At 39.7% G+C, this 24,408-nt stretch overlaps 1 protein-coding gene across 6 annotated transcripts in view; it reads left to right on the top strand.

Moving 5' to 3' along the window:
• Positions 1–24,408, top strand: part of LOC310766553 (lipoxygenase homology domain-containing protein 1-like) — a 179,568-nt gene that overhangs the window by 65,311 nt on the left and 89,849 nt on the right. For 4 of the 6 annotated variants that reach the window (XR_014550246.1, XM_083622817.1, XM_083622818.1 and 1 more), the window contains 8 exons: positions 585–787; positions 7,869–7,955; positions 10,385–10,517; positions 11,128–11,279; positions 12,274–12,428; positions 14,146–14,204; positions 15,134–15,178; positions 17,651–17,814. Coding sequence is in view for 5 of the 6 variants with exons in the window: in XM_083622817.1 (XP_083478943.1) it covers positions 585–787; positions 7,869–7,955; positions 10,385–10,517; positions 11,128–11,279; positions 12,274–12,428; positions 14,146–14,204; positions 15,134–15,178; positions 17,651–17,814 (998 nt within the window). In the remaining variant the exon portion in view is untranslated. The remainder of the gene's footprint in view (positions 1–584; positions 788–7,868; positions 7,956–10,384; positions 10,518–11,127; positions 11,280–12,273; positions 12,429–14,145; positions 14,205–15,133; positions 15,179–17,650; positions 17,815–24,408) is intronic. The other 2 variants (XM_083622819.1, XM_083622820.1) reach the window with 1 other exon arrangement.

The following is a 24,408-nucleotide window of genomic DNA, read 5'->3' on the forward strand; positions in this document are numbered from 1 at the left end:
GTGTGTGGGGCCGGTGACATCCCCATGGTTGTTATGGCGGTCATGAAGTCCTGAGCTGCCTCAGAGCCAGCTGCCTCAGCATGCATGTTGAAGTCTCCCAGAACCAGCAGTCTGGGAGTCCTCGACACAGTCTCTGAGACCAGCTCTGTCATCTCAGACAGACACTTTAGCATGATAGTTTCCCAAGGCAACTATCACTATGTTGGGCACCACTGCTATTTTTGGGAGATTGAGTTATTTGCTCCATGCTGTAGACCCTTGAAAAAAGGGGTGGGGATGTTGGAAAAAAAAATCAGTGTCTAATTGGCAACCTGCTGCACATAAACATTTAATTACATGTGGCAGTTGCAACATGGAGTACTTTACTACAGACTCAAAAAGGTGCCTGCACTGTCCTGCACTTGCAAAGACTGCACTTGCTGTCCTTTCCCAAGCTTTCCATGATAGTTACATCAGTCATCCAGAGCACTGTGATTTGCACACATTGTGGTTGTTTTCAGTTCTCTGTCATTGTGTTTTGGGAAAAGGCCTTCAGACTCATGTTTATCCTATTATAACTACTATTGACATTCTGTACTTCACAGAGGATATGAGAAATATCCAAGATGGCGAGTCTCCTTTTCCTTCAGCTGATAAATGGAAAGTGTCAGTGCTGACAGGAAATTCAGGAATCCGAGCAAATGTCACTCTCTGGATATATGGAGACAAAGGGGTTGCTGGACCAATAGCTCTTGGCAAGGACAACAGAGAACAGCTGTTTCTACCCAGGATGGAAGATGCATTCCAGGTAGCTAATATTATTTTGCGACATATTTCCTACCCACACAAGATTGTTCTTTCCAGTGGTAGGGAAAAGAACTTCCTCCTATATTTACTGCCTCAAATAAATTTATCTAATGTCTTTGGATTCATCATTAAATCAGCTGAATGTATATAGGAAATGGCAGCTGGGATTCTCTTTCCTGCCATATCTCTGAGAGCAGGGGAAACTGCAGAAGCAAATTGTTTTCATTAAGACAATTAGTTATAGGCAATTGGTTGAAAACTTGCCTTTAAAACAATATGCCTCTGTTGAAATCATAGGTAATGAAAGGAAAGTAAACATCTTGTCTAAGGAAAGGCCTATATCGCTTCTGCAACATTTTTTGGTACTGAAATGTCATCTTGTGAACAGTGATGTAAAAGAGGTAATTCTGTGAAGAGTGGGTCTGTGAAGAGTGATAAAAGGGTTGTTTTCCAGAAAGAAATAAGAAGAGAAAGAAAAGGGCTTCATTTTAAGAAGTTACAAGGTACTTGTAGGCAGATTATGCTAGCTTGAAATTTTAGGACCCACTTTACTAAAATATTTTGGTAACTGGAACTGGACCATACTGGTTTCATGTTAGAACTGTCTTGGAACTATTGGAACTGTCCTTGGAAGGACAGGATAAACAGAACCCTTTCTAATCACAGCAGGAGTGACTATCCCTTTCTGAAGGTTAGAAAGAATTTTTCATGTAGCTCATAGGGTGCACTGAACTACTGAAAATCACTTTCTGTGCCTTTGCCAAGGAGTAGCTGCCCCCTCTGATTATAGCATCTTTACTATGCTGTACTGATGGAGAAGGGATGCTGATGTTTCACTTAGGCTTTCTATTGGTGGATTTCAACACAATCAAATCTGGAAGACCCGGTCCTTTCTAGCTGGCTTTTACCACCTGAATGCTAGGGCCGCATTGCATGTTATGCCTGCCATAGAATTATAACCCCTGGTGGATACTCTCCTCTCTCCCCCGCCCCCCTTAATGCTTAGGGATATTTTACCCATTGTGACTTGCCATGCCACTGCTAGGACTCAGGGACACAGAAACTAACAAGGTGATGTTGCAACATCACAGGGTGTAGTGTTCCTCACATTATACACGATGGTTGAGAATTCTGTTTTCAATGGCATGCCTGTGGGACAAGTAATGTAGGGGAGAGTGTAGGGATTTGGACTTTGCTGAGCTGGCCTCACCTAACTCTGGCTGCGGTAGTTTGGCTCTCTCCTCCTCTCCTCACTCCCAGGGACTTTCATAAACAGCCTGCTTGAAAATCCAGAGAGGTAAAGATTGTGGTGATTTGAACTACGTTTTTGTGGCTTGGCTGCCAGGCATAAAGGTCAGACTTGCTGCCAGAATTGTGTAAGCTGTTCTGGAATGTGAACTGACTGCTGCTGTTGTGCCACCTTCAAATGTTGATCTGAAAAATCAGGTAGTGATCCTGAAATCCAGCAAGCTGTTGACAGTTCCACTTACTACATCTGCCCACATGAAGAAACATTACGTAGCTTCTTGACATCTGTGTTACAAGCCAAATCAATTGTAGTCTCATGAGCCACAGAGCAAATTATGTTTTCTCACTCAAAACAGGAATGATTATTTTTTGAAGCCTTTAAAATTCAAACCCAGGAAACAGTGTAATCAGAAGCAAAACACAATTGCAGAAAACATAAATGTTTTTTAAAAAAGAAAGAAAGAAAGAATAATAGGAAACAGAGAATAGGAAATTAATTTATGCGTAGTGAGAGCATGCCAGAATTCATACTGACAACCAGATTTGTCATGGATATCTGCTACTCAAAATTAGAAAAATAGATCTACAAAATGAATTTTCTTTAGCAGGATTTACATGCAGCTAGTAAAGATACAGTGATCCCTATAAGTTGGCATGAAGAAGGGATGGCTAAAAGACTTCACCACATTTGTTGCAAATGAACCCAATGCTTTTAAACAATACCAAGTCAACAGCCCAGTTATTCTATTCCACAGACTGAAAAGAATTACAAAATTTCACCTAAACACCTAAACTTGTACTTTTAAAATCTGATTGTGTAGAATGGATGGGATGTTTATTGTTGTTCTTGTTACATACTTTTTATATGCTTTGTGTAGCATAAATAGCCGCAGTGAAAGTTCTGGAGATTTTTGCTTTTGAAACCTGTGTTTAAAGATCTCTGGGATTTCCTCTCCCTCAACTAGTGAATTATTCATAACCAATATAGGTAATAGCATGTCTGCAGCACTACCTTTCCTCAGAATACATGGATTCCCTGAGATACGAGTATATTGACCTGCCGCAAATCAGATACTACCTAGTATTGTTGTGTTCTGAGGATATTGATCTTACTCTCTCTCTCTCTCTCTCTCTCTCTCTGTGTGTGTGTGTGTGTGTACCCTGGGCATTCAAGCTCTTTGTGCTGACCTGATTTTGCTTTATGCCTGATATAACCAATGCCTCTATAAAGGATCACCATTAAAGAGACAAAGACGATCTGATAGAGAATGTGACCAGGATTTGACTGGCTCTTCAATTACACCATTATCTAGTACCTGTGATTCCTATGAATATTGCAAGCCACAGAAACCACATTTATTTTTAATTATAGAATTTGCTGTTCACCACTTCGTTTATTCTGATTTGCTATCATGCATGTCAAGCTAGAGGGATTAGAAATTTGAAGTAGGATTTGAAAGTTATTGGCATTATCACAATAATAGATAAGAATGGGGGTAGGGGAGTTATTTGCAGCAGCTGCTCCCCCAACCAGCTCTTTAGTTGACATCCCAGATCTTCTCACTTGCTAAATAGCTGTCAGGCTGCAAACACATTTTTTGTCTCAGTAACTAGGAAGCAGGCACAGGGTATGAGTCTTAGTTCCTTAACGTTGTAAGCAATTAGACGTGGTTGTATTTCATCATGGGAAGGATGGAGTTAGCTGTGACCTAGATAGGAACTGCAATTGAGTGGGAGAAATTAGGAAGGCTTAAGACCCAAGGGAAGCAGTCATACAAGGCAGACCTGGAAAGGAAGGGTCTGAGAAACAATAGACAATGTAACAGAGAGAGTGAGAGATGAATCTCTGGGAAAGAAGAATAACCATGGATGAACTGAGTCTCTGGCTTTTCATAGGGAGCATTGGATGCCAAGAAGCGTGCAGCCAGCATAATGGCAGAATTTACCCTGCAAGTAAACAGCACAAACAATCTAGCAAGAACTGCTGTTCTGCAATATCAATTTATTTCAATAGGTCTTGAACAAAAGGAGCCCAATTAAAGTTCCAGGAGGTTTGTAGCAGCAGGGCTTGCTTGGACACAAAACTCTGGAGGTGGTATCCATACTCAGAGTGGACCCATTGAAATCAGTGTGCTTAGGTTACCTAGTTCATGGCCAATGTGAATCTGAGATTTGAAATTGCATGAGCAATCCTTATGATGCCATGCTCCTTCCACCCCTCTCCTTCAGGTACTCCCTTTTAATCAGTTATTTCCACTTATACAGAAATGGAAACAGGTGTGCATGATCTTGGTTTGATTACATAATTTAAACTTATTTAAATTTAATCTTATTCGGGGTCTTATCCAGCACTTTGGAGTTTGGGGCCTTGCACACTAATGTAGTCATGGGTGGGGAGAAGATGTGCATCTCAGCATGAGACTCTTATTCTCAGATCGTGGGCTTGAGACCCACATTGGGCAAAATATTCCTGCATTGCAGGGGGTTGGGTATGATGACATTTATGGTCCCTTCAAACATCTACAATTCTATGATTCTATCTCCTTTCCCCCTCTCCTGACCATGTGCTTAATCAGAGTTCTAAACTCTAATTAAACATGTAATCAGGAAGGAGAAGTGGGATTACATCTTCTCCCCCCAACACAAGTCCTTGTTTAGTCGGTTGGGAGGAGGAAAGAAGAAGATGCACACAGGCTCCTTGCGAAATTCCTTACCAAAAGACATCACCCCCTTTGACAGGTGGATCTGATCCTATCTGCAGTCAACCAGGGTTGCCACAACCTAATCCAATTGATTCCTGGATCAATCTGAATCAACTTGGTTTGGTTTAGAATCAGATTCAGCCACATCTGGTGCACAAACCTAGTTTAAACCATAGTTTGCTGGTTCAAATGTGATACTAAACTGTGGTTTTCGCAAAAGCGGATGTACCTGAGTAAAACTAGAATTTGTGAGGGGAGGGAGAAGGCTGCATGTGCAACGCCCATTCATGTGACACCAAACCATAGTTTGGCAGCACATGTGAGCCAGCACACTGTCTTGGTAGGTTAGCATTCTATACAATGGAGAAAAGTACTGTAATAAATGAGCAGAAAGGATAAGTGGACAGTGTTACTGAGGGGTTTTTAAAATGGGAACTAAGAGGAAAGCTACTCTAATAAGTTCTTTAAGGTAGAAAGTGATGGTTGAGCAGGAAAAGAAAGAAAACATATCAGAGGAACCTGCCTCCAGTTTTTATTCAGATGAGCAATCATTTGATAAATAATTTGACAGAAGATCTGTTTTTTAAGTGTTGAAAACCTCTTCTTGTAGTGCAGTGCATACATGAAGTGGTTTATTTTCAGGTTTAATAATGGTAGTAGTTTAGATTCAAAAACACCTGAGATAAATGGAATAGAGCTGGACTAGAAAAAGTGTCCTTTGTCCTCAGAGAACTGCAGAAAGCTTTTCTGTTCACATGCGGTATGTCCATAACTAAAATGTTATGGTTTCGTCACCAATATTTTTCCTCTGTATGTATTTTTGCTTAATCTATCTGCTTCACCAAAGTGTTGGACTTTATCTCCCAACAAACTTACAGGTTTCCTAAGAATCATGCTACCAGCTTGCTTTAGGGTTAGTTGATATATTTTTTAGAAATTCTTCTGCCATCTTTCTTCATATATTTCTGACTTGTATATATATATCTATTTGTTTTTTTATCAGGATTTTTTAAAAAACAGCCTGTCTTTTTGCTTTTTAAATGCTTTGGTTTGCTTTGCCAAAAGTGCCATAAGATCTGGTATGTCTGAGAGAGAAATATTCCTAGTGACTATATAAAGCATTCATTACTTCAAACTTGTACCATTTTTACCTCCTCTCCAAATGCAACCAGAGTATAAATAGGAGTAACCAAAAAGCAGTCACCCTCTGCTTGAGTTTCTGTAATAAGTGGAAAAGTCTTGAGACATGACCTTTCTTCTGGGCAGGGAGTCACAAAAGGGAGAGGGTCAACTGCTGAAGGAACTGGTGGCCCCCTGGAAATTTCTTCAGTCTTCATAACTGTCCTAGGTCCTTTTTCTTTATATTGATTGTTAATCTTCTTTGGTGCTGCATTTAAATAAGAGACTTCTGTACTGCTTGTCAACAACAAATGGGAATTTTAGTGACTAATCCCAGGTGTAACAAAACTTATCATCTTCATCTAATCTTTGTCAATTATCTGTGTTTAATTACCAGCAATTAATATTGTTCAGATTCGTCACAACCAGTTAATCTGAGTGTATCAGTAGACAATTGTATCAGTCAGTTAAGAAACAATTATATCATTATTATTTGAGGCTTTTTGTGAATAATCAATGTGCTTTGGGTCCTTAATAATTCAGTCATTGGTTTTCTTCATTTGATTGATTTTATTTGGCTACAGCATTAGTATGCTCCCCCATATGATGAATTGCTATTTATACTTAGGAAAACAAATGCAAAAGAAAACATAAAAGCAACACCAGTGCAGCAGAAACAACACACATACACCTCAATTAAAACACAGATTAAAAAAAAAAAAGATTGATTAGAACTCACCCCAGAACTGGCCCTACTGAACATCTTCCAAGATCACAATGACCACTCATGTTATCCAGAGCTCATAACCCACCTAACTCTCAGCAGCCAGAAGCCTCAGAGCCAGACACTGGAGAAATCTATCAGGAGTAAACATGGACCAATGGTATCAAATTGTACGGGAAACGGCCTTACTAGAAAAGCTAACCAATAAATTTTGTCTGTTTCTTTCAGTTCCATAATAAATTAATATATTGTCATAAACAGTCAGTTATCCCTATTTATTAGTAAATTGGTTGTTTTAAATTCATTGGTAATCTGCTACCTTGGTTCAATAAGAATCCACACTATCCCTTAGTTAAAAATGAATGGATCTCACCAAGTTATATCACTGTGGTCTAAATCACCACTTCTCTGCTTCTTCTGCCTTTTGATATTCAGAATTCAAACACCCAATCTTTCCTCTGATCTCTCTGTCTTGTTCAGCTCACAAGGCCAAGACAGGTAATATATCAAAGAGACACAAACAGTCTCCAACCTGACTCCTTCAAACAGCTTCTTCCGTGCAAAGCCAAAAGTGCACGTGGCAGCATCACACTTTGGCACATTCCCAGCAGCTCATGCCAGGTGTCATGCCCTGTCAGAATGCCACAAGGAGCTGGAAATCAGGCTAGTGAAGAACTTGGGCTGCAAGTACACACCTCTCTCACCCGAGGAGTTAGGATGCATTACACTGAGTACCTGTTGAAACGACAAAACCAGCAGGCATCCTCAGTCCCCCAAAATCCATTCTTCTCATCCCACAGAAAATTAGGCTAAAATAATTGTTGCATTTTGTTTTGACGAGAGTTGTTTGCTGCTTTGGGGAGGAGGGCTTGAAAGAGGCCTTAGGTTTTGCTCTCTCTATTTTGCAACACACCTCTTAAACATCAAACTTTGGTGCAAATTTGACATTATCAGTCAGTCTCTCTGACTTTGTCACCTTCTTAGGGGTGAAGGACCCCATATTGAGACACTGAGACACTGAACACTGGCATCCCATACTTTAACAGAAACTGTGATAGACTAACCATTCTGATTAACCATCCTAATCAGGTATTCACAACCATATATAGGATGTGATGGAAAAATAATGAAAAGCAGGCTGTTGTGTGCATGTATGTATGTATGTATGTATGTCCATATCAAATGGCACTTTGTATGCGTAATGGTGACTCCATGCTGCAGGCCATGTACAGAATTGCTGTTTTCCCCCTGTTATGCCATAGTTGATATATTGTCTTGTCACAATTCAGGTTGAAATAAAACATATTGGAAACATCTACAAAATCAGAATAGGGCATGATGGAACAAGCAAACAGTCAGAATGGATGTTGGAAAAGGTAAGATTTCTGGTCTATTTTCTGGGTGCTTCTATAGTTGGTTAATGATTCATTTTATTGACTCCCCCCCCCCCAATGTTAGACTAGCCATTCTAAAAACAGCAGTGCTTGTATAACATTTCTATCTAAGAAGAAAAAGAAGAAAAGCACAGCTTTTCACTATGCAGTATTAAGGAGCATGTATTTTAAAATGACATTGCGTTAGTTGTTAGGTACAATGCAAAGGGAGCTTTGATATACTCTGAATCTCAGGTTCAACCCACTAACTAAAAGCCCAATCAATTTTTCTCCTTACATGCAATTACACAACAAAAAGTGCTTTAAAAAAAGAAAACACTTTCCAGTTGTGACTGTTCTCTTAAGGCTCTGGACTCATTCTATTAATAAAATACAGTATACTATATGAACATTTGTCAGTTATTTTTAAAAGCACACGTTACTTATTGAATTTACTGTTGATTGTTGAGGGATGCAGGTGATTCATTGGTACTAGTTTTGTTTTTATAAATAAGCACAACCTCAGAGCTCTACATAATGTCTTCTTATTTGAGGCACCCAAGAAACTGATATGTTTTCATTCATAACATGCATTTCTACTGCCTAAGTGTATGTGATCTATAAATGCTGACTCATGTGATTGATTTAAAACTTTCAAAGCATTAATGGCCCCACTCCACCAAGCACTGCTGTAATATAATCAGTATTCATTTCAGTGGTGCTTATTCCATGCTTATATACTGTAGTTGCTGAAGATCTGAGTTGAGAAGTTCTTGGTTCAAATCTCATCTTAGCCATAAAATCACTAAATCCTACTCTTCTGTACTCAGAAGTCCCACTGAGTTCAATAGCTCTTGCTCCCTGGTAAGTGTGCACAGGATTGCTGCCTAAGTAGCATTAAGCAAAGTGACTATCTCTGACAGCCTCCTTTATGCAATATGGAAATTAATAATATTGGCTTCCCTTGCAAAATTGTTGCAAAGATTACAACATGATAATGTATTTGATTGTGAAGTGCTTTGAGCACTCAAAGTGAGCCCTCTAAATACTCAAGAACGACAGCCGTAATCATTGTTTGTGTTTTCTCTTCATCAGTTCTTAACTACGCCCCTTCTCTGCTCAGTTTACTTCCATGCAAAATCTTTGCACAGTTGCTCTGTATGGCGTCTGGCTCTGGTGTCCATGACTTGAGTAAAGGCCCTTACCCATGAATTGCTCTTATCTATCACTCTCAGGATCAGGAAGCATAGGTGCAAACTGGATGTGCATCTAAATGTATGCTGTAATGCAGAATGTGCTTCTCTGCATCACATGAGTGTCTGAACGTGCACCCTGTTGAAATGGATGTGATGCTGATAGATGAGTTCTGCATTTCAATATGCATCAGACTTGCAGGCCTTCTGGTTCTGATCCAGTACATGATTTTTGTGCAAAAGTCTGTTTCAGTGCCCAAAGCTCCCTCTTTAGTTTAGGGCAATTGTGCTAGAAGCGACATCCTGTTTTGACTCACAAGCATGTCATAGCGTTGAAGGTCATAAAATTGCCCCAGTGCCACAACCCTGTCTATATGGTTTCAAAAAATAAAACAAAACACTTATTTTCTCATGTTTTGCTCACAGCATCTGGTATTATATTGGAATATTTATTCATGCTACAATGTAGTACACTTTTGGAACTCAATACATATCTGTGCCTTGCCTGGGTAGCTGGTTCCTGTAGTGGCATGCCCATGTTTTATTCTTACATTTTAGCTTACAAGCTGAAATCTTAAAACTTGAATCATGTAGTAACAATAGTTTCCAACATCAGCTCAAGGACCTTAACTTCAGAACTTTAGAAACAGTAAGCCCAGATGTACTGGAAACAGTTCAGTTCAGCTCCAATTATTTCAGGGATTCTTCTCCCCCTCACACAAACCTTGTCTTGTTTGCTCCACTTTTCTTTAACATCTGAGTCCAAGGCTCATAGCAGTAGCTTTTGCTTTTCAAAGGGTGATTTTCAATCAAGGCAACAAATAACAAATTGGAAAACTGTGTTTTCTGGCATTGCAGCTAACGTTTGCCCTTGCGGAGAAGCTGTACAAGTAAACATGCAAAATTCTAGCCATTAAATGAAGCCATCAAAATTGCACCTGAAAATTTTATGTCAAAATGAAAATATTCAATTTTTAAATACAACTTTTTAAAAAAAGAATTAAATTGACACTCCCTTCCTTGGTTAACTATATGAACGTGGGTGTTCTTGTGTTGTTGTTTTTCCTTTCCATTATTAACCCTCAGGTTATTTCCAGAAAAATCCTGTGGTATGTTAATAGTTATAATGGGTAGTAATTGACAATTTCTGAAGTGGAATTTATTTATTTATATTAGTTACATCCCAGTGATAAAACTACAAGTATAAAGGTTTTTGCTGTCTTTTTCCTCCTTTCATAGGTAATCCTACAACATCTAAAGAGTGGGAACATTCTGAATTTTCCAGCAAACAAATGGTTGTCAAGGAGCAGAGGGAATGGAGATACTCTGTGTGAACTTCCAGTAGTGGAAAAAGGAAGAAGCCTTTATCCATGTAATAGCATATTCTTTCTTCAAAGAACCATGATAATTAATATTACAACTATTACCAAATGAGATGGCTTTCACAAAGATCATTGGGCACAATCCAGTCAATGCCAACCACTCATTCGAATCAGCGGGGCTTCACAATAGTATCCATGTATATTTATTTATTTATTTATTTGATTTCATTTATGAATCGCTTTATGAAGCACCAACAGAAACAGACTAAAAGCAATTATGCGCGCGCACACCCACACACCCACACCATGTATTTACGGAAGGTGCTGCCAACCTTTTCGAAACTGTTGTGGGCACAACAATGTGTATGTACCACAGTTATGCATACACCATGTATGTGCAGATATGTACCACATGTGCATGTGTGGACATGCACAAAAGAAGATTTCTTTCCAGCCTGGCTCCAGTGGTGTGAGGAGCAGGAGGAATAGAACTTGGTAGGTCCCAGGGAGGGCCTCTTATGTGCCCCATGAGTGCTAAGTTGACGATGCATGCTGTGTATTTAAGCATGTGCCTGAAGATTAAGTGCAACATTACATTACACTCAGTTTGTATGGTTTCAAATTATCTGCATCTTTTAAAATGTTGGTTGTCTTCTCTAGCTGTGAGTTACCAGGTTTATGTGTACACGGGGCACTTGGAAGATGCTGAAACAGATTCTTCTGTTTATTTATGCATATATGGAGAAAGAGGAGATTCTGGTTTGAGACTTCTTCACAAATCTGACATGGTGGTGAAATTTCAGAGAGGAATGGTAAGCCTGCTGAAGAGAATCAGTATACGCCCATTTCAGACCAACTGAAAGTGGTTTTAATACACAGCATACTTAACACTAGTTCTGAAGGAAATTGAGTCAAATTTCGCATCACTTTCTTTACTAACACTCGGTAAACTATAGTAGCTTTGCATACCTTTTTTGAGAGAGAATATCAGTATCAGGAAAAGCAGGATCCTATAAATAACTGATAAAAGAAATTGAAGAAAAATAGAAAAGAGAAAAATAAGGCAGCAAGAAAGACTTTTGGGATGGTTGTGAAAAGTGAAGAAAAGGTAGACGAGAGAATGTGATAGTTCAGGTTAACTGATTTGTTCATGTGGCTTGCACTTTCAGTATCTTAGAAATTCACCTGTGGAATCGCAAGCCAAACAGTACAGACAGAATTGGAAAAGCTCTATTAGTCACACTTCTAGAAACTCAATTTTAAGTTGAGAACCTCAGTAAAACTTCCATTAAATAATATTTCTGAGTGGGAATAGAATCATAATTTCATATGTTTTGATCAGATAGATCATCTCAATGTGTAGCATTGAAAATGGGGGTATTCCTCAACCCAGCACTGTTCTTTGAGGCTGAGGTTGAGGCTGAGGCTTCAGCTAGAAGTGCCTATTACCAGCTTTGTCTGGTTCACCAGATATGGCTGTTCCTGGAGAGGGAGAGCTAATCCACAGTAATTCTCTCTCATCTTCCCCACTCATAATAATAACTTCCTCTGTAATGTTTTGGATTGTTGTTGAGATATTTTATAGTTCTTTGTTTAGAAGGGAAATAAAGAGAGACTAATTATTACTAACAAGAAGATATTATTTCCTTTTAAAGCCAATGGGAATTCTTGCATGAATTTTGGGAAGTGGTTAATCAAGCTTTCTTAATAGTGTTTGCAGCATAATGTTTCAGCACTGAGCTGGTTGTGACCTTTGGTTATTATTGACTGCATAAATGTATATGGAACCTGTTTCTTGCCTTTTAGGTCGATCGGTTTGAAATACAAGCTGTGTCACTTGGAAGACTACAGAAGGTGCTGTTGTGCTGCAAGGCCTATAGCATGTCACAGTACTGGTACTGTGAGAAAGTAGTCATCAGAGAACCTGAGAAAAACTCAGAATATATTTTCAACTGTGAAAGGTTGTATTTCATTAAAAGTCTTCATCTAAAAGTAACTTTCCCAACACCTTATTTCCTAAGTGGATGCTAATGCCTCTTTAAAAGTTTTAAATTGATTACCTTTTTTTAAAAAATAACAACCTTGAAATACAAACAGAAGCAGTGATGGAGCCTTTGGACCACCTCATAAGTACTATAAAAGAAGCAACTTTGCATTTCTGTATGGAGTTTGAAAGGTTTTTAGATTAAAGATCCACATGGAAATGGGATGGCCTTTGTCCCATTCCCACGCAGAACTAGGACAGATAGGACTACAGTAGGACCTTCCCTCCCTAACACAGAAATACAATACCCACACCTGCTCCCACACCTGCTCTAACAAATACTACCCCATTGTTTCCTTTTCACCCAGCTACCTTATTCAGCAAAAACTCATCCAGCATAGACCATGTCTTCCCTACCACTCTTAACCTGTTGACTGCCAAGATATTTCTTGCTGCCAAAATGCATGACTTTGAATAACCTTTAAGAATTTCAGCTAACTGTTCTTTTGTCTGGTTTTATATTTAGAAGCCTAATGGTTTTTTATCTTTTAGTTTTGCATGAGCAATATGTGCATATATAGTAATCAGTCCTTCACAATATCTAGCACTGAAGTAATCAGCCGCTTCATATATTTGATTAGCTAGGGCCCTTTCCTGCTTGAAGCTCAAAATCACTATCAGGGTACTGAGTTCTTTCATTTGCCTTCCAAATGGTTCTCTTCCAAGTCAAATGTACTTGTTGGTGTTTAGAGGATGCGTGATGCATTTTGCTTCCTTAAAACAGAGCTACCAAATGGTGCTGCTCACTCCCCTGCTAGGGCCAAAACTTTAAAAAGCCTTGTCTCACCTTTCAGACCCCATTTTTTTGTCTTCATCCACTTACCTCCCACCATACATGGTGCCAGCTGCCCCTGTCTTATGGCAGGACCAGCTCTGGAGTCCAGACCCCAACAACAAGACTCTTTTCACTTCATGGGCCCTTCCTTGCAATGGATCCCTTGGCTGTTGTACTGTTTCTCTCCATTCTGTGAAGTGCGCAGACAGATGTGGTTTGTCAGTCTGAAACATCTCTGATACAAAGCATTCTTGGAAAGGGAAAAATGCTTAGATAGTTCCAGATATGTATGCGCCATCTGGAGTTTCATTGGAAATTGAGTTTCTGATACTGCAGTTACCTTCTTTATGCTTCTTGTGACCTACATGGCTCTGCTCCTGCTTAGGATGGGCTTATAATTGAAGTTTAGCAAAGCCATTGTATGATAGGGCAAATTAGCAGTACTTAGCGAGATAAAAGGTAGAGCATTCTATAATTCAAAGGGCTGTACCAGAATGAGATTTGTTTGCTGAAACCATATATTTATTTACCATATTAAAAGGTGACATAATGATAGTCATTTCAAAAAACTTAATATTTCTGAAATGGTCTGTTGTGTTTTGCATTGCTCCTGCAAGGGTGTGTGTGCCCAAGCTTCCCATAAATTAAGGGCTGCTGTATGATAATTGCATGTGTTACACATGCAAATATTTCATTATCAATGTTAAAAGCTTTGTGGGACTTATGGAACAATTCCTATCCTGTGCAACATGTTCACTTGAAGAAATTATCCCAGTTAGACTAATGCTACGTATGGAAATAACAAAACTTACTTCATTTTCTTTATTTCATTTTGTTTTTTCTCTTCTCCTACTCTCAGGTGGCTGCCATTTACCTCCCAAGGCACAGTTCATTCAGAAATAGAACTCTCTGCTCAAGGTAAACGATACAATTAAAATATGGAGGTGGAGGTGAAGATCCTAAACACGAGGGGAGTAAGCACCACTGAACACAGTGGGACTTACGTCTGAGTAACATTGCATAGGACTGCTCTGTAAATCAATTTGCTGTTTGCACAAAGGAAAATGAAAGCCAAGTGGCCCACTTGATTTTAGAGGCTAGCAGGGTGGGGGTTATAAAACAATTGGGACAAAGGGAGAATTTCCAGGTTGGGGTGGGAGGGTTAAGCACCCCCTTCCTTCTTGCAATTTTTCTTTGCCTTTGCCCTCTGCTCCTATATTAGCATAAAGATGGAAACTACGTAACACCAGGACAGAAACCCTTGTTTCCCTTAAAACTTATAGTATGTGTCTTATCTGCAACTGCACAATAAGTTAGTTGTGTTGCTGCCGGTAAATGCAATGCAATGCCCCTTTCACCTCTGGCCTTCCAGCTAGTAATGATTCATGAGCATGAGCATATGTACCAACAGCTGACATGACTTTCCTGCCTTCTCTTCATCCCTGCAAATCACTGCATATGGCCTTGCCTTGCATAGCTATTCTATGGTAATAGCAGCAAGGGGGCATCGCTGCAGGAGTACCAGTGACCAGCCAATGATCAGTTTCCACTACAGGTATAATGGTTCAGGTATTTCTGCACCTATACCTCCAGATCTTCTATACTGCAGTGAGTTATGGGCAGAGCATAAAGCAGTAATTATCACTTATTTAGTGTACCATGTCAAAGGACCATTTTTGGTTACTGTTTTCAAATGCTTCTACAATCCCCATATTGGTTTGTGAAAGAATACATTTTCCTCTGTAAAAGCAGAAGTGTTAATATATGAACACCTCCTCCCTCCTTCCACTTTTCATTGTAACCTGACAACTCTATTATTAACTGCACTGATGTTTTATTTTTGGCAGAAATGCAAATAAATCATCAGCTGAAAATGCAAGAGGAAGAAAATGGTAAATTCATCTTCTGCTTTCTATCATTTAATCAAGACTAAGGCTGAGCTGAAATGAGTAGGGGTGGGCTTTCTGTGATTATTTCCAAAGTCTCACCTTTGAGGGCAGGGGGATTGCAAACTGGGGTGAAAGTGTTCATAGTTCCATTACCTCCACAGTCCCCATTCCTGCCCTCATTTTGAATTAGCCTTTTGATGTCATCATAAATTCAAATCTCATCACAAAGTTGATTCAGAAAGTGTACAAGGCTTTCTACTTTCACTCTGACCTTGTGACGTTGTGTTCATGACATGATCCTGGATTGGCTGGGATCTCATTAACAGGCACTTGAAGAAAAAATAATAATGGCGCCAGGCAGCAGATTGGACAGAAAAGCAGCCCCACCAGGGAGGTGAACAAGTAGTGACTAAACTTAATCACATTTAAGTGCAGCAGCAGATGGGTGGAATTTGTATCCTAGAGTGAAGAGAATGTGTGATTTGGTCCATCTCGGATCCCGTAAGCACAGTTGAAGTAGTATCCTGCATTGGCCCCTAAACTGATGAACATTTAATATATTGTCAAGGGAAAGTTTTGAAAACATGTATTCCTAATATGCAATTATATTCCACTATCTTTATTTCAAATGCAGTCTGTCTGATGAATTGATAGTAATTATATTCGAACCTATTATGCAAAAATATGTGCAAAATGACAGCTTACTTATGTAAACATCTACATAGATGCATAAATAGTATTTTCAAACAACTAGCTTTGTCTTCAGTACTTGCATGTATTTCTAAGAAGAGATATTTCTTTGACAGTGGAGTACCTTTTTATGGATCGTATCAGTTTTAAATTAGGTGGCTGGCATCAGGTACACACTCACAGACCTACTCATAGTCAAGTGTTACAAGTGTTTGTAACCCCATGCCCAAAATCACAATCTTCTGCAGTATCCCTACTTTCAGGCATGTGCTGCCATCTATTCACATCCCCAGATCTTCAGGAGCACCAATTTACAGATGGCATACATGTGAAATTTGTAGAATGCAGCCGCTGAGTGGCAAGTGATCCCAGTCCTTGCCATAATATGTAGATTCATTTATTTGTGTCAAAAGAAATCTAGGGTGCATGCTTGGCTTTTGCCTGCTTCTCCAGTGGCAGAGGGAGATGAGGGGGGATACTGGCAAGCTACTGAGAGAACAGGAGAAAAAATACACAGGGAAGAATGCACCCAGGAGGCGCTTACTTGCAGGATGTTAGGGTCTTCAATCCATAGGGTTGAGTTGAGGATAAGGTGTTCTCCTCTGCTGAAAATACCAGCTCTAGGAAATAGGAAAACTTTGGCTAAGGCCAAAGCTCTGGTTGACATAGTGGAGTGAGCTTTCTAACAAGAGGAAGGAACATCTAACAAGTTATTTAAAATATTTATGTGATGCTTTTCCAAGTCGCATTGTGGCTTGCAAAAAGAGAGAGAGAGCAAACATTTTAAAACATAATAAATATAATACAGCATTGACTGGGAAGACTAAACCATCTACCAGTGAGGCACTGCCCCATTTTCCACCTACATGGGCGTGGAGACCATCAAACCCTCAGCCACTCAATCCCTCTCTTGCGATAAAGAAGACATTCAAAGGAAAGCAAAAGTGGGCGAAAAGAGAGACTGTGATTCCAGACTCCACCTTTGTTCACCAATTAACAAGCAAAAGGTTTTTCCCTCCCTATTAATATAGCTGAAGTACACACTGTGACATTTATTACTAACAAGTCTGTGGGTTGGTATTTTATTAATTGTGTTTGCTCTCTGCAGACTGAATTGTAATTGCTAAATGGAGGCTGCTGCAAATAAAGGCAGAAAATCTCTAAAGTGATTGAAGTGAACATAATTTCTGCTTTTTGATGTAGGAATGCAATACTAGACAGTAGTGATCTTACCTAGTCCCAGTTAGTTATGTTTGTATTATCCTGCTAAATTCTAGATACTGTAAACTAAGGGATACATGTAAGCATGCAGGTGGTTACTTAGAATTGTCATCGTCCAGCCAACTGCAATTACAAGCAGCTAATCATATGCAATGCATTAGTGTTAAAGGTGCATGATGCTTTCCCTCTAGAACAGGTATGGCCAATGTCTAGGTGTTGTTGGTCACCAGCTGTCGTCAGCCCCATCCAGTATGGGCAGTGGCCAGGGATGTAATCCAACCATATCTGAAGAGCACCTCATTGCTCTAGAATCTAATGCAATCTTGCCTTCAAATATTTATTATTATCCAACGCAACCTTTGTCTTCAGCATTTTCTCATTCACCCATCTCTCCTTTGAGCACCACCTTCCCTATTTAATGGAACAATTACTCCTGTTCTGTAAACTTAGTGATGCATTGTTTGCAATAAAGCCAGTATTACACACATCTCCAGGAACATGGCAGTCCCCGAGATAAAACTGCTCAGTCAGTGGCACTCATTTTCATTTTGTTTTTACCTGCAGGAGAAGATTGGAAAATCACTGTAGTCACTGGATGTTTTGAAACAGCTGGCACAACAGCAACTGTGTCCCTGTATGTTTATGGAGAAAATAAGGCTTCTGGTCCTCTTATTCTGGGATCTGGGAAACACCAGCTGTTTAATCCCCACAGTACAGATACATTCAAGGTACAATTACACTGCGTATAAATAATGAAGAGTTTACTTACACAAGCTATGCAGAACAGGTTTATTCCAAGGTGAATAAGTAATAGATACTTAAAATGATTTCATTGTAATGATTTCAGTTCCACATTTCATTTTCTGAATTGTTCATTGATATGGCGTGCAGCATCCCTGGGAGAATAGAGTAATTGTATATTTATGGCAGTAATCAACTTAACAGTACATTACTAAGATTAGTGTTCAAGCAGATGATTCAAGTCCAGGAAGATTGTAAGCCAATATTGGATATCTACTTCCCCATTCCTTTCTACTGCAGTACAGTGTTATTATACTGACTTCAGGATTTTAAGATTACAGCCTGCCAGGACTAAGCCTGACCTGGTGACTGAACCGTCCACTTCAGCCACTAGTCCTCAAGCTTACAGGCATCCTTATCCAGGAATCACCCACAATTTTGAACATGACAATCAGAAAACAGATCTTAGTTTTGAAGCAGCCAATAGGTCACTGAGGCAGCATCAACTACCCATATCTTCAGTTGTTTGACACCTATTAAAAAATCTGGCTGCTTCAATCTCCATTAGCAATTGTGAACTAGGATGCTGTGGTTATTCTACATTAATAAAGCATGCCATCATTTCTCTCATTTGGCTTTATGAGCCAAAAGCCACATATAACCCCCTTTCACCCCTTTCCATTTCTTAAAAAATTAAATGTGCAAAAGGTATATAGTCTATTTTTATAGTAGAGATTTGATTTTCTGGCTTTGGAATTAGAGTGAGGGAAATGGAAGGGAATTCTACTCCCTTCTGTGTGTTGTTGATATGTTAAAATACTTGTTTTAGATGTAAGAAATGTTGACAGTGATGGGTAGGTAAGTACACTTATTGCTTGCAACAGTGAAATGAAATGTAAGAAGACAGAAGGGATGCCTCTCGTCACTGTACTGTGCTGACAGTAATGTTCTGAAGGTTAGTAAGTATTGACAGAATGTCTTGCATAAGCAGTGGCTGCATAGGTTTAAGCTGTCTGCCCCTTCAGAACACATCACATAGCTTGGCACATATCAGCGCAGTTGGCAATCTGTGCTTAAGATAGTTTTGGAACTGAAATAGCAGGTGATAAGGAATGAAGTGTTTTACAAAGCTCTGTTGTGGGATGTTCAAATGATGCCTATTGTAAAATAATTATGGGACCTTGCATCGATTTTCAAAAGAGCCAGTGTGGTACTCCAGATGTTGCTGGACTCCAGACCCCATCAGCTCCAGTCAGCATGGCCAAAGGACAGGGATAATGGAAGTTGTAGTCCAGCAACACCTGGAGGTTACCATGTTGGCTATCCTTGGGTAAGGATTCAGAAGAGACTGGGAAATATAAATGCTTAGGTGTTTAGAGGTTTCCTTAGCTGTTTTTTTTTTAAAAAAACCCAATAACAACAACATGCAAGTTCTTCTGTACTGATAGAGTGAAATATTGTTTATATTGGCAGAAGAAATCACCTTAAGTGTAAATAATATTTCCCAGTATCTAGGAGAGCAAGGAGATCTTTCACAAATCTTTCACATATGAGCTCCTCCTGAATGTAATCTGAAACCAAAGTGATATGCAGACTTGGAGTCCATAAATATGATGAAGTTGGATCAATGAAATATTATAGGGGGGGAGGGGAATCACAATATTCCAAATTAAAGCAGGAAATCAGCTCCATGTTCAACATACTGTGTATACTTTGGATGGCTTCTTTCTTTGTTTGGCAATCATTCGTAGCTGAGTAAGATTGTCTTCCACGAACATGGTCTTGACAGTATGTCCATAGGTGACTGTGGAGGCCATTTCTGGATCCACATGTCCTTCCACAGTGGGGATATAAGTTTCCAGGTGGGAGTTGATGATGGTGAGGGTTTGCCAAACATGCCCTCCTCTAAGCTCATTTCTCCCTTTCATCCTGAGTTTCTTTAAAGTCCATGACACCTTTGGTACAGGCTATTCTCCAATGGGAGCACTTGCAGGCCAGTGTTTCCCAATTGCTGGTGTTTATATTATATTTTTAAAAGATTTTCCCTGAGAGGGTCTATAAACCTCTTTTGTTGACCACCAGCATTACGCTTTCCATTTTAAAGTTTGGAATAGAGTAGTTGCTTTGGAAGACAATAATCAGGCATCTGAACAACATGACCAGTCCAGCGAAGTTGGTGTTGAAGAATCATTGCTTCGACATTGGTGAACTTTGCTTCTTCCAGTACACTGATATTAGTTTGCCTGTCTTCCCAAGTGATGTGTAATTTTTTTTTCGGAGACACCGTTGATGGAAGCTTTCAAGGAGTTGGAGATGGATGGATGTGCATGCAGAGAGACAGAGCATTGGAATACTCACCCCTCTCCAGCACTATCAGATGGAGATATTTCTCACCCCTGTCGCATACAAAAGAGGCATATGCACTGCTGGGAAAGCAGTGTAAGGCAAGGCTCCATAGATCTTGATGGTTCCATAGCCATACAGAGTGGTGCTGCATATGAAGTTTCACTGAGAATTGGGAGCTAGAACTACTCCTACCCACTCTGCACAACTGTGACTTCTCCTTGGATGATGAAACAAAAGAACCAGTGAGAAAGAGAAATTTCCTCTGCAAAGGCAGCAGACTCAATGAATCTCCTTACTCCTTACTCTCTTTACCAGTGGCAGAGTAATATAAGTAAAGAACAGGAAAGCAGAATGACATGATAAGGTTGTTAAAAGATGGTCTCATGGGACCACAGCATATGGGAGTTGTGTGATATGACCTTCTAATGTTTCTTAAAGCTTAAAAGCAGCATGTGTGTGGGGAATTTCCTTCAGAGCAGTGATACTGGGGTAGAGGATGCCCAATTCCCAAAGTGAAATCCTCCCACCCCATCCTGAAACTGCTAATACATTTAACCCTGGGACTCAACACAATGGACACAAAGTGAAAGCTGGATTCTGTCTATGCTTGATACTTGCAGAAGAAAAACATATTCACAGTGAATCAAAGCCACCCTACCTTCTTGACTATGAACTCCAAAATGCTTCAGATCAAGTACCTGGAGCAGCACTGGTCCACTTAACTATTGTCTTGGTAATACCTTTGAGGTTGGAATTCTTCTCAATTAAATCATGGGGAAGAAGAGAGCAATCTTTCTTGCTAATATGGTATGAATGAGCAAGCGGGGTTTGGACAGGAGATTGGGAGACATGGATCTCTTATTGGGTTGGAGACCTCAAGGTGTGAGCTCACATGTTTCAGCCCCCTTTCTCAAATAAATTGTTCTTCTCCAGTGGTCAAATCTCCAATTGCTCATTGGAGAAGGTGGACTGGTCACAGTATCATTAGTTTTAAGGCAACTCCTCTCTGGAGTTTTTCTTTGCTCCAAGGCTTTTGAAGATTTGCCAAATGCTGTCAAAATGGATATACTCAGACTTTCTCCTTTATATAATATTTAGATAGTTCTTAAGACAGAGGCCTTACAGTTTGTATCTTAAAAAGGAATGCCAGTAGTGTTCTTTAGGTTTCCCTAGTTTTGCCCCTTTTTCATTTTTTTAGGGTGCTTCCAGATGGGAGCTTCATTCTCAAACTGATCATTGAGTTATTCCAAACAGGTCATTGGCAACAGGGTTTTTTCTTTTTTTTTTTTGGTCCCCCCTCCCAAAGGGTAAATCTGGATGAAATGGGAGAAAATATGGGTTGGCATATTGATGCTAGTTATGTCATAGTGGATTCTGCAAAAAACTTGTATGTGTGAATACTTCTGTCCCCACAACAAACTCCTGTCTGGACGCACCTTAGTATCACATCAAACTGAAAACTACCTTTGCAGCCAAAATAATGTCCTAGGACCTAGAGCAATGTTTATCAACATTGCAAAGAACTGTAGACTCAGGTAATGTAAAAATAGTCTTTCAATGAAAGATTTGTAAATGCTTCTTAGAATTTGCATTATGCCTCTGAATGCCAGTTGTTAGTTATTGCAGGTGAGCAGAGTGCTGTTACAGTCATGTCCAGACTCCCCACAGGTATCTGGTTGGTCACTCTGAGATAAGGATGCTGGACTAGATAGTGCATTGGCCTGATCCAGCAGGCTTGTCTTATGTTCTTATGTCTCATGCCATAGCAAAACAGCCACGAACAATTGTGTAAATGAAATCAAGAATTTGGATAGTTGTGTTGGTCATTAACAAAAAGGGGGGAAATAGCAAAATATAATATACTTAACAAATAAAAACTGTTTAGTGGTGCAGAGCTATTGGGAGAGCCTTTTCATCTACACCACACCACAGATGACACTCCTCTGAGAGCTTCCTCATTGGCAAACAACTGCATTTCATGAAGTCCAAACTCCTGAGATGTTGATGTACTAACTGACTTACAAGTAAGATAGCTTCTTCCAACCTTAAACTGCAGCAATACTAAGCACTACATTTTGTACGTCCTTTCAGGACTCATCACATGCCACTGAAATGTCTGACTGAATTTCCAAGAGAAAATACACATTGATTTGTTGGCAAGGAAATACGCTGCAATTATTTATAAATTTGGAAAAAATATTAAGTCTGTTTTTAATGTGAGAACAAGTTGAACTTTCTCCCACAAATGTTTCTTCTTCTTTAGATACAATTTAATCATTAATGGAAACCATGTTCTATTCCTTCCAATCTGGTGATACATTTAATTAGATTTGCTTACTGAACAAGGTTTCATTTTGACCAGGGACTTTTGCTGTATGGACACTGAAGAAAGTGGAAGGAGGGAGGAGGAAAAGCATTGATGGAGTGCGCACTTCCTTAGGATCAGATAGAAAATATGCCTCTTCCACTCACTAGATCGCACAACTGTGGAACCTTTCTCCTTTCTCCAGTGATGCTTGCTCAAGCAATAGCCTGACCAGTGTAGTCCATGCATTGGTAACCTCAAGGCTGGATTGCTACAGTGAGCTCTATGCGGGGCTGCTCTTGGGCTTGGTTTGGAACTGGTCAGGGTGCTTATGGCTTGACAACATGTGGTACCATTGTTAACATCTGAACTGGCTGCCCATCTACTACCAAACCAGGTTAAAGGTCCCCTTATTAATCCCCGAACAACTTAGGTCCAGGGTACCTTAGGGAATTCTTAAAGCCTTACATCCCAGCTTAATCACTGAGGTCATCTGCAAGAGTTTTGTTGGTTGTCCCCCAAGTTGGCAAAGCACATTTGACATCAACATGAAACAGCTCCCTAGTCCCTTCTCAGAGTTAAAATTCCCAGAGTTTCCTGGCAAGGGAGATGGATTGTTAAACCACTCCAGGGATCGTAGCTTAGGAGGGATAAATGGCTGTCCTAACAATGCTCAGCACCCTTATCAAACTACAGCTCCCAGAATTCTTGGGAGGAAGCCATGATTGTTTAAAAGGGCATCAAAGTGCTTTAAATGCACAGTGTAAATGTGGCCTCTGTCTACTAAGGATAATATTTGTGTTAACTACTCTGAGCAAATATAAGCATATCCTCTTATTTCAGAAATACAGTTTATCTGGTGTACAATAGCAAAAAGGCTAGCAGATTTCATATGATAACAAGCAACTGTCAGAAGTAATTCCATGTAGTAATTTCAGATGTATGCGCAGTGTTTCCCCTGGTAACAAAATGAAAGCTAAGGAGTGTTTGCCTTTCGCTAAAGTTCATCCTGAGCATGACTACCGTGTTTGTACTTCAACAGGAGGAATGCTTTGGAGAGGTAGGCTGTCAAGTACATACATTTAGGACTACTGTCCAAATGCTGCCTGTGGCCATATTATGGCAAAACACAGGTCAGAATCCCCAGCTATCCCCAGTTTTAGCATCACATGCTATAAATGAAAGAGGAGGGAAAGGGGGTGCTGACTTGATGAAGTGTGCTTTAGTGTTCTGAATAGAAGAACTGAGCCTGCACTAACACTCTTAAAAGGCTACAGTGCACCATTCAAAACCAAAGGCATTTATGTCAGTTTGTCTGTTTTACAGACTATTCCTTGCCTGCAGGCACATCTTGTGTAATCTGCCATGGTATATTCTGTAGAGAGTTAATGTTTCAATGATTGCCTTGAGGCACTAGGTAGGAGTAGATTAGTTCTGGTTCTTTCTCCGTGATTTTTTGGGCAGCACCTCCATTGGCCTCTTTTACCCTGGATTATCAAAGTATGGTTCTGCTGTCACCCAGACCATGGCTTCAGCCTTCATAATTTTACTAGGGTTAAGAATTTTCCCATCTAACTGTGTGGCAAGAATATCATATTTATTTTTCCTGCGGTGTGTTCATTGCGTTTTCATTTTCTATCATTTGTTGTCATGGACATGTTTAAGTGTGCTTATGAAGGTTACAATTACTTAGCACACTCCTTTCACAGTCCAGGCCAAAGTGGAGTTTGTATCTATTTTCTGTATTCTGCATGACACAATGCTTGTGTTTTTTAGTTAAAATGCAATTCACTAGTAACTCCCATGAATAAAACGCTTGCACCTTCTTTTTTTGGTAAAGGATTTTAAGGGTGCTGTGAAAATTAGTGCTGTTTTTCATGTTGAAATTTTTCCACTTGGTGGGCCAAATTAGATATCTTTTTTCTTTTCA

The sequence above is a fragment of the Podarcis filfolensis genome (assembly GCF_964270895.1).
Source record: "Podarcis filfolensis genome assembly, chromosome: 7".
NCBI classification, from domain to species: domain Eukaryota; kingdom Metazoa; phylum Chordata; class Lepidosauria; order Squamata; family Lacertidae; genus Podarcis; species Podarcis filfolensis.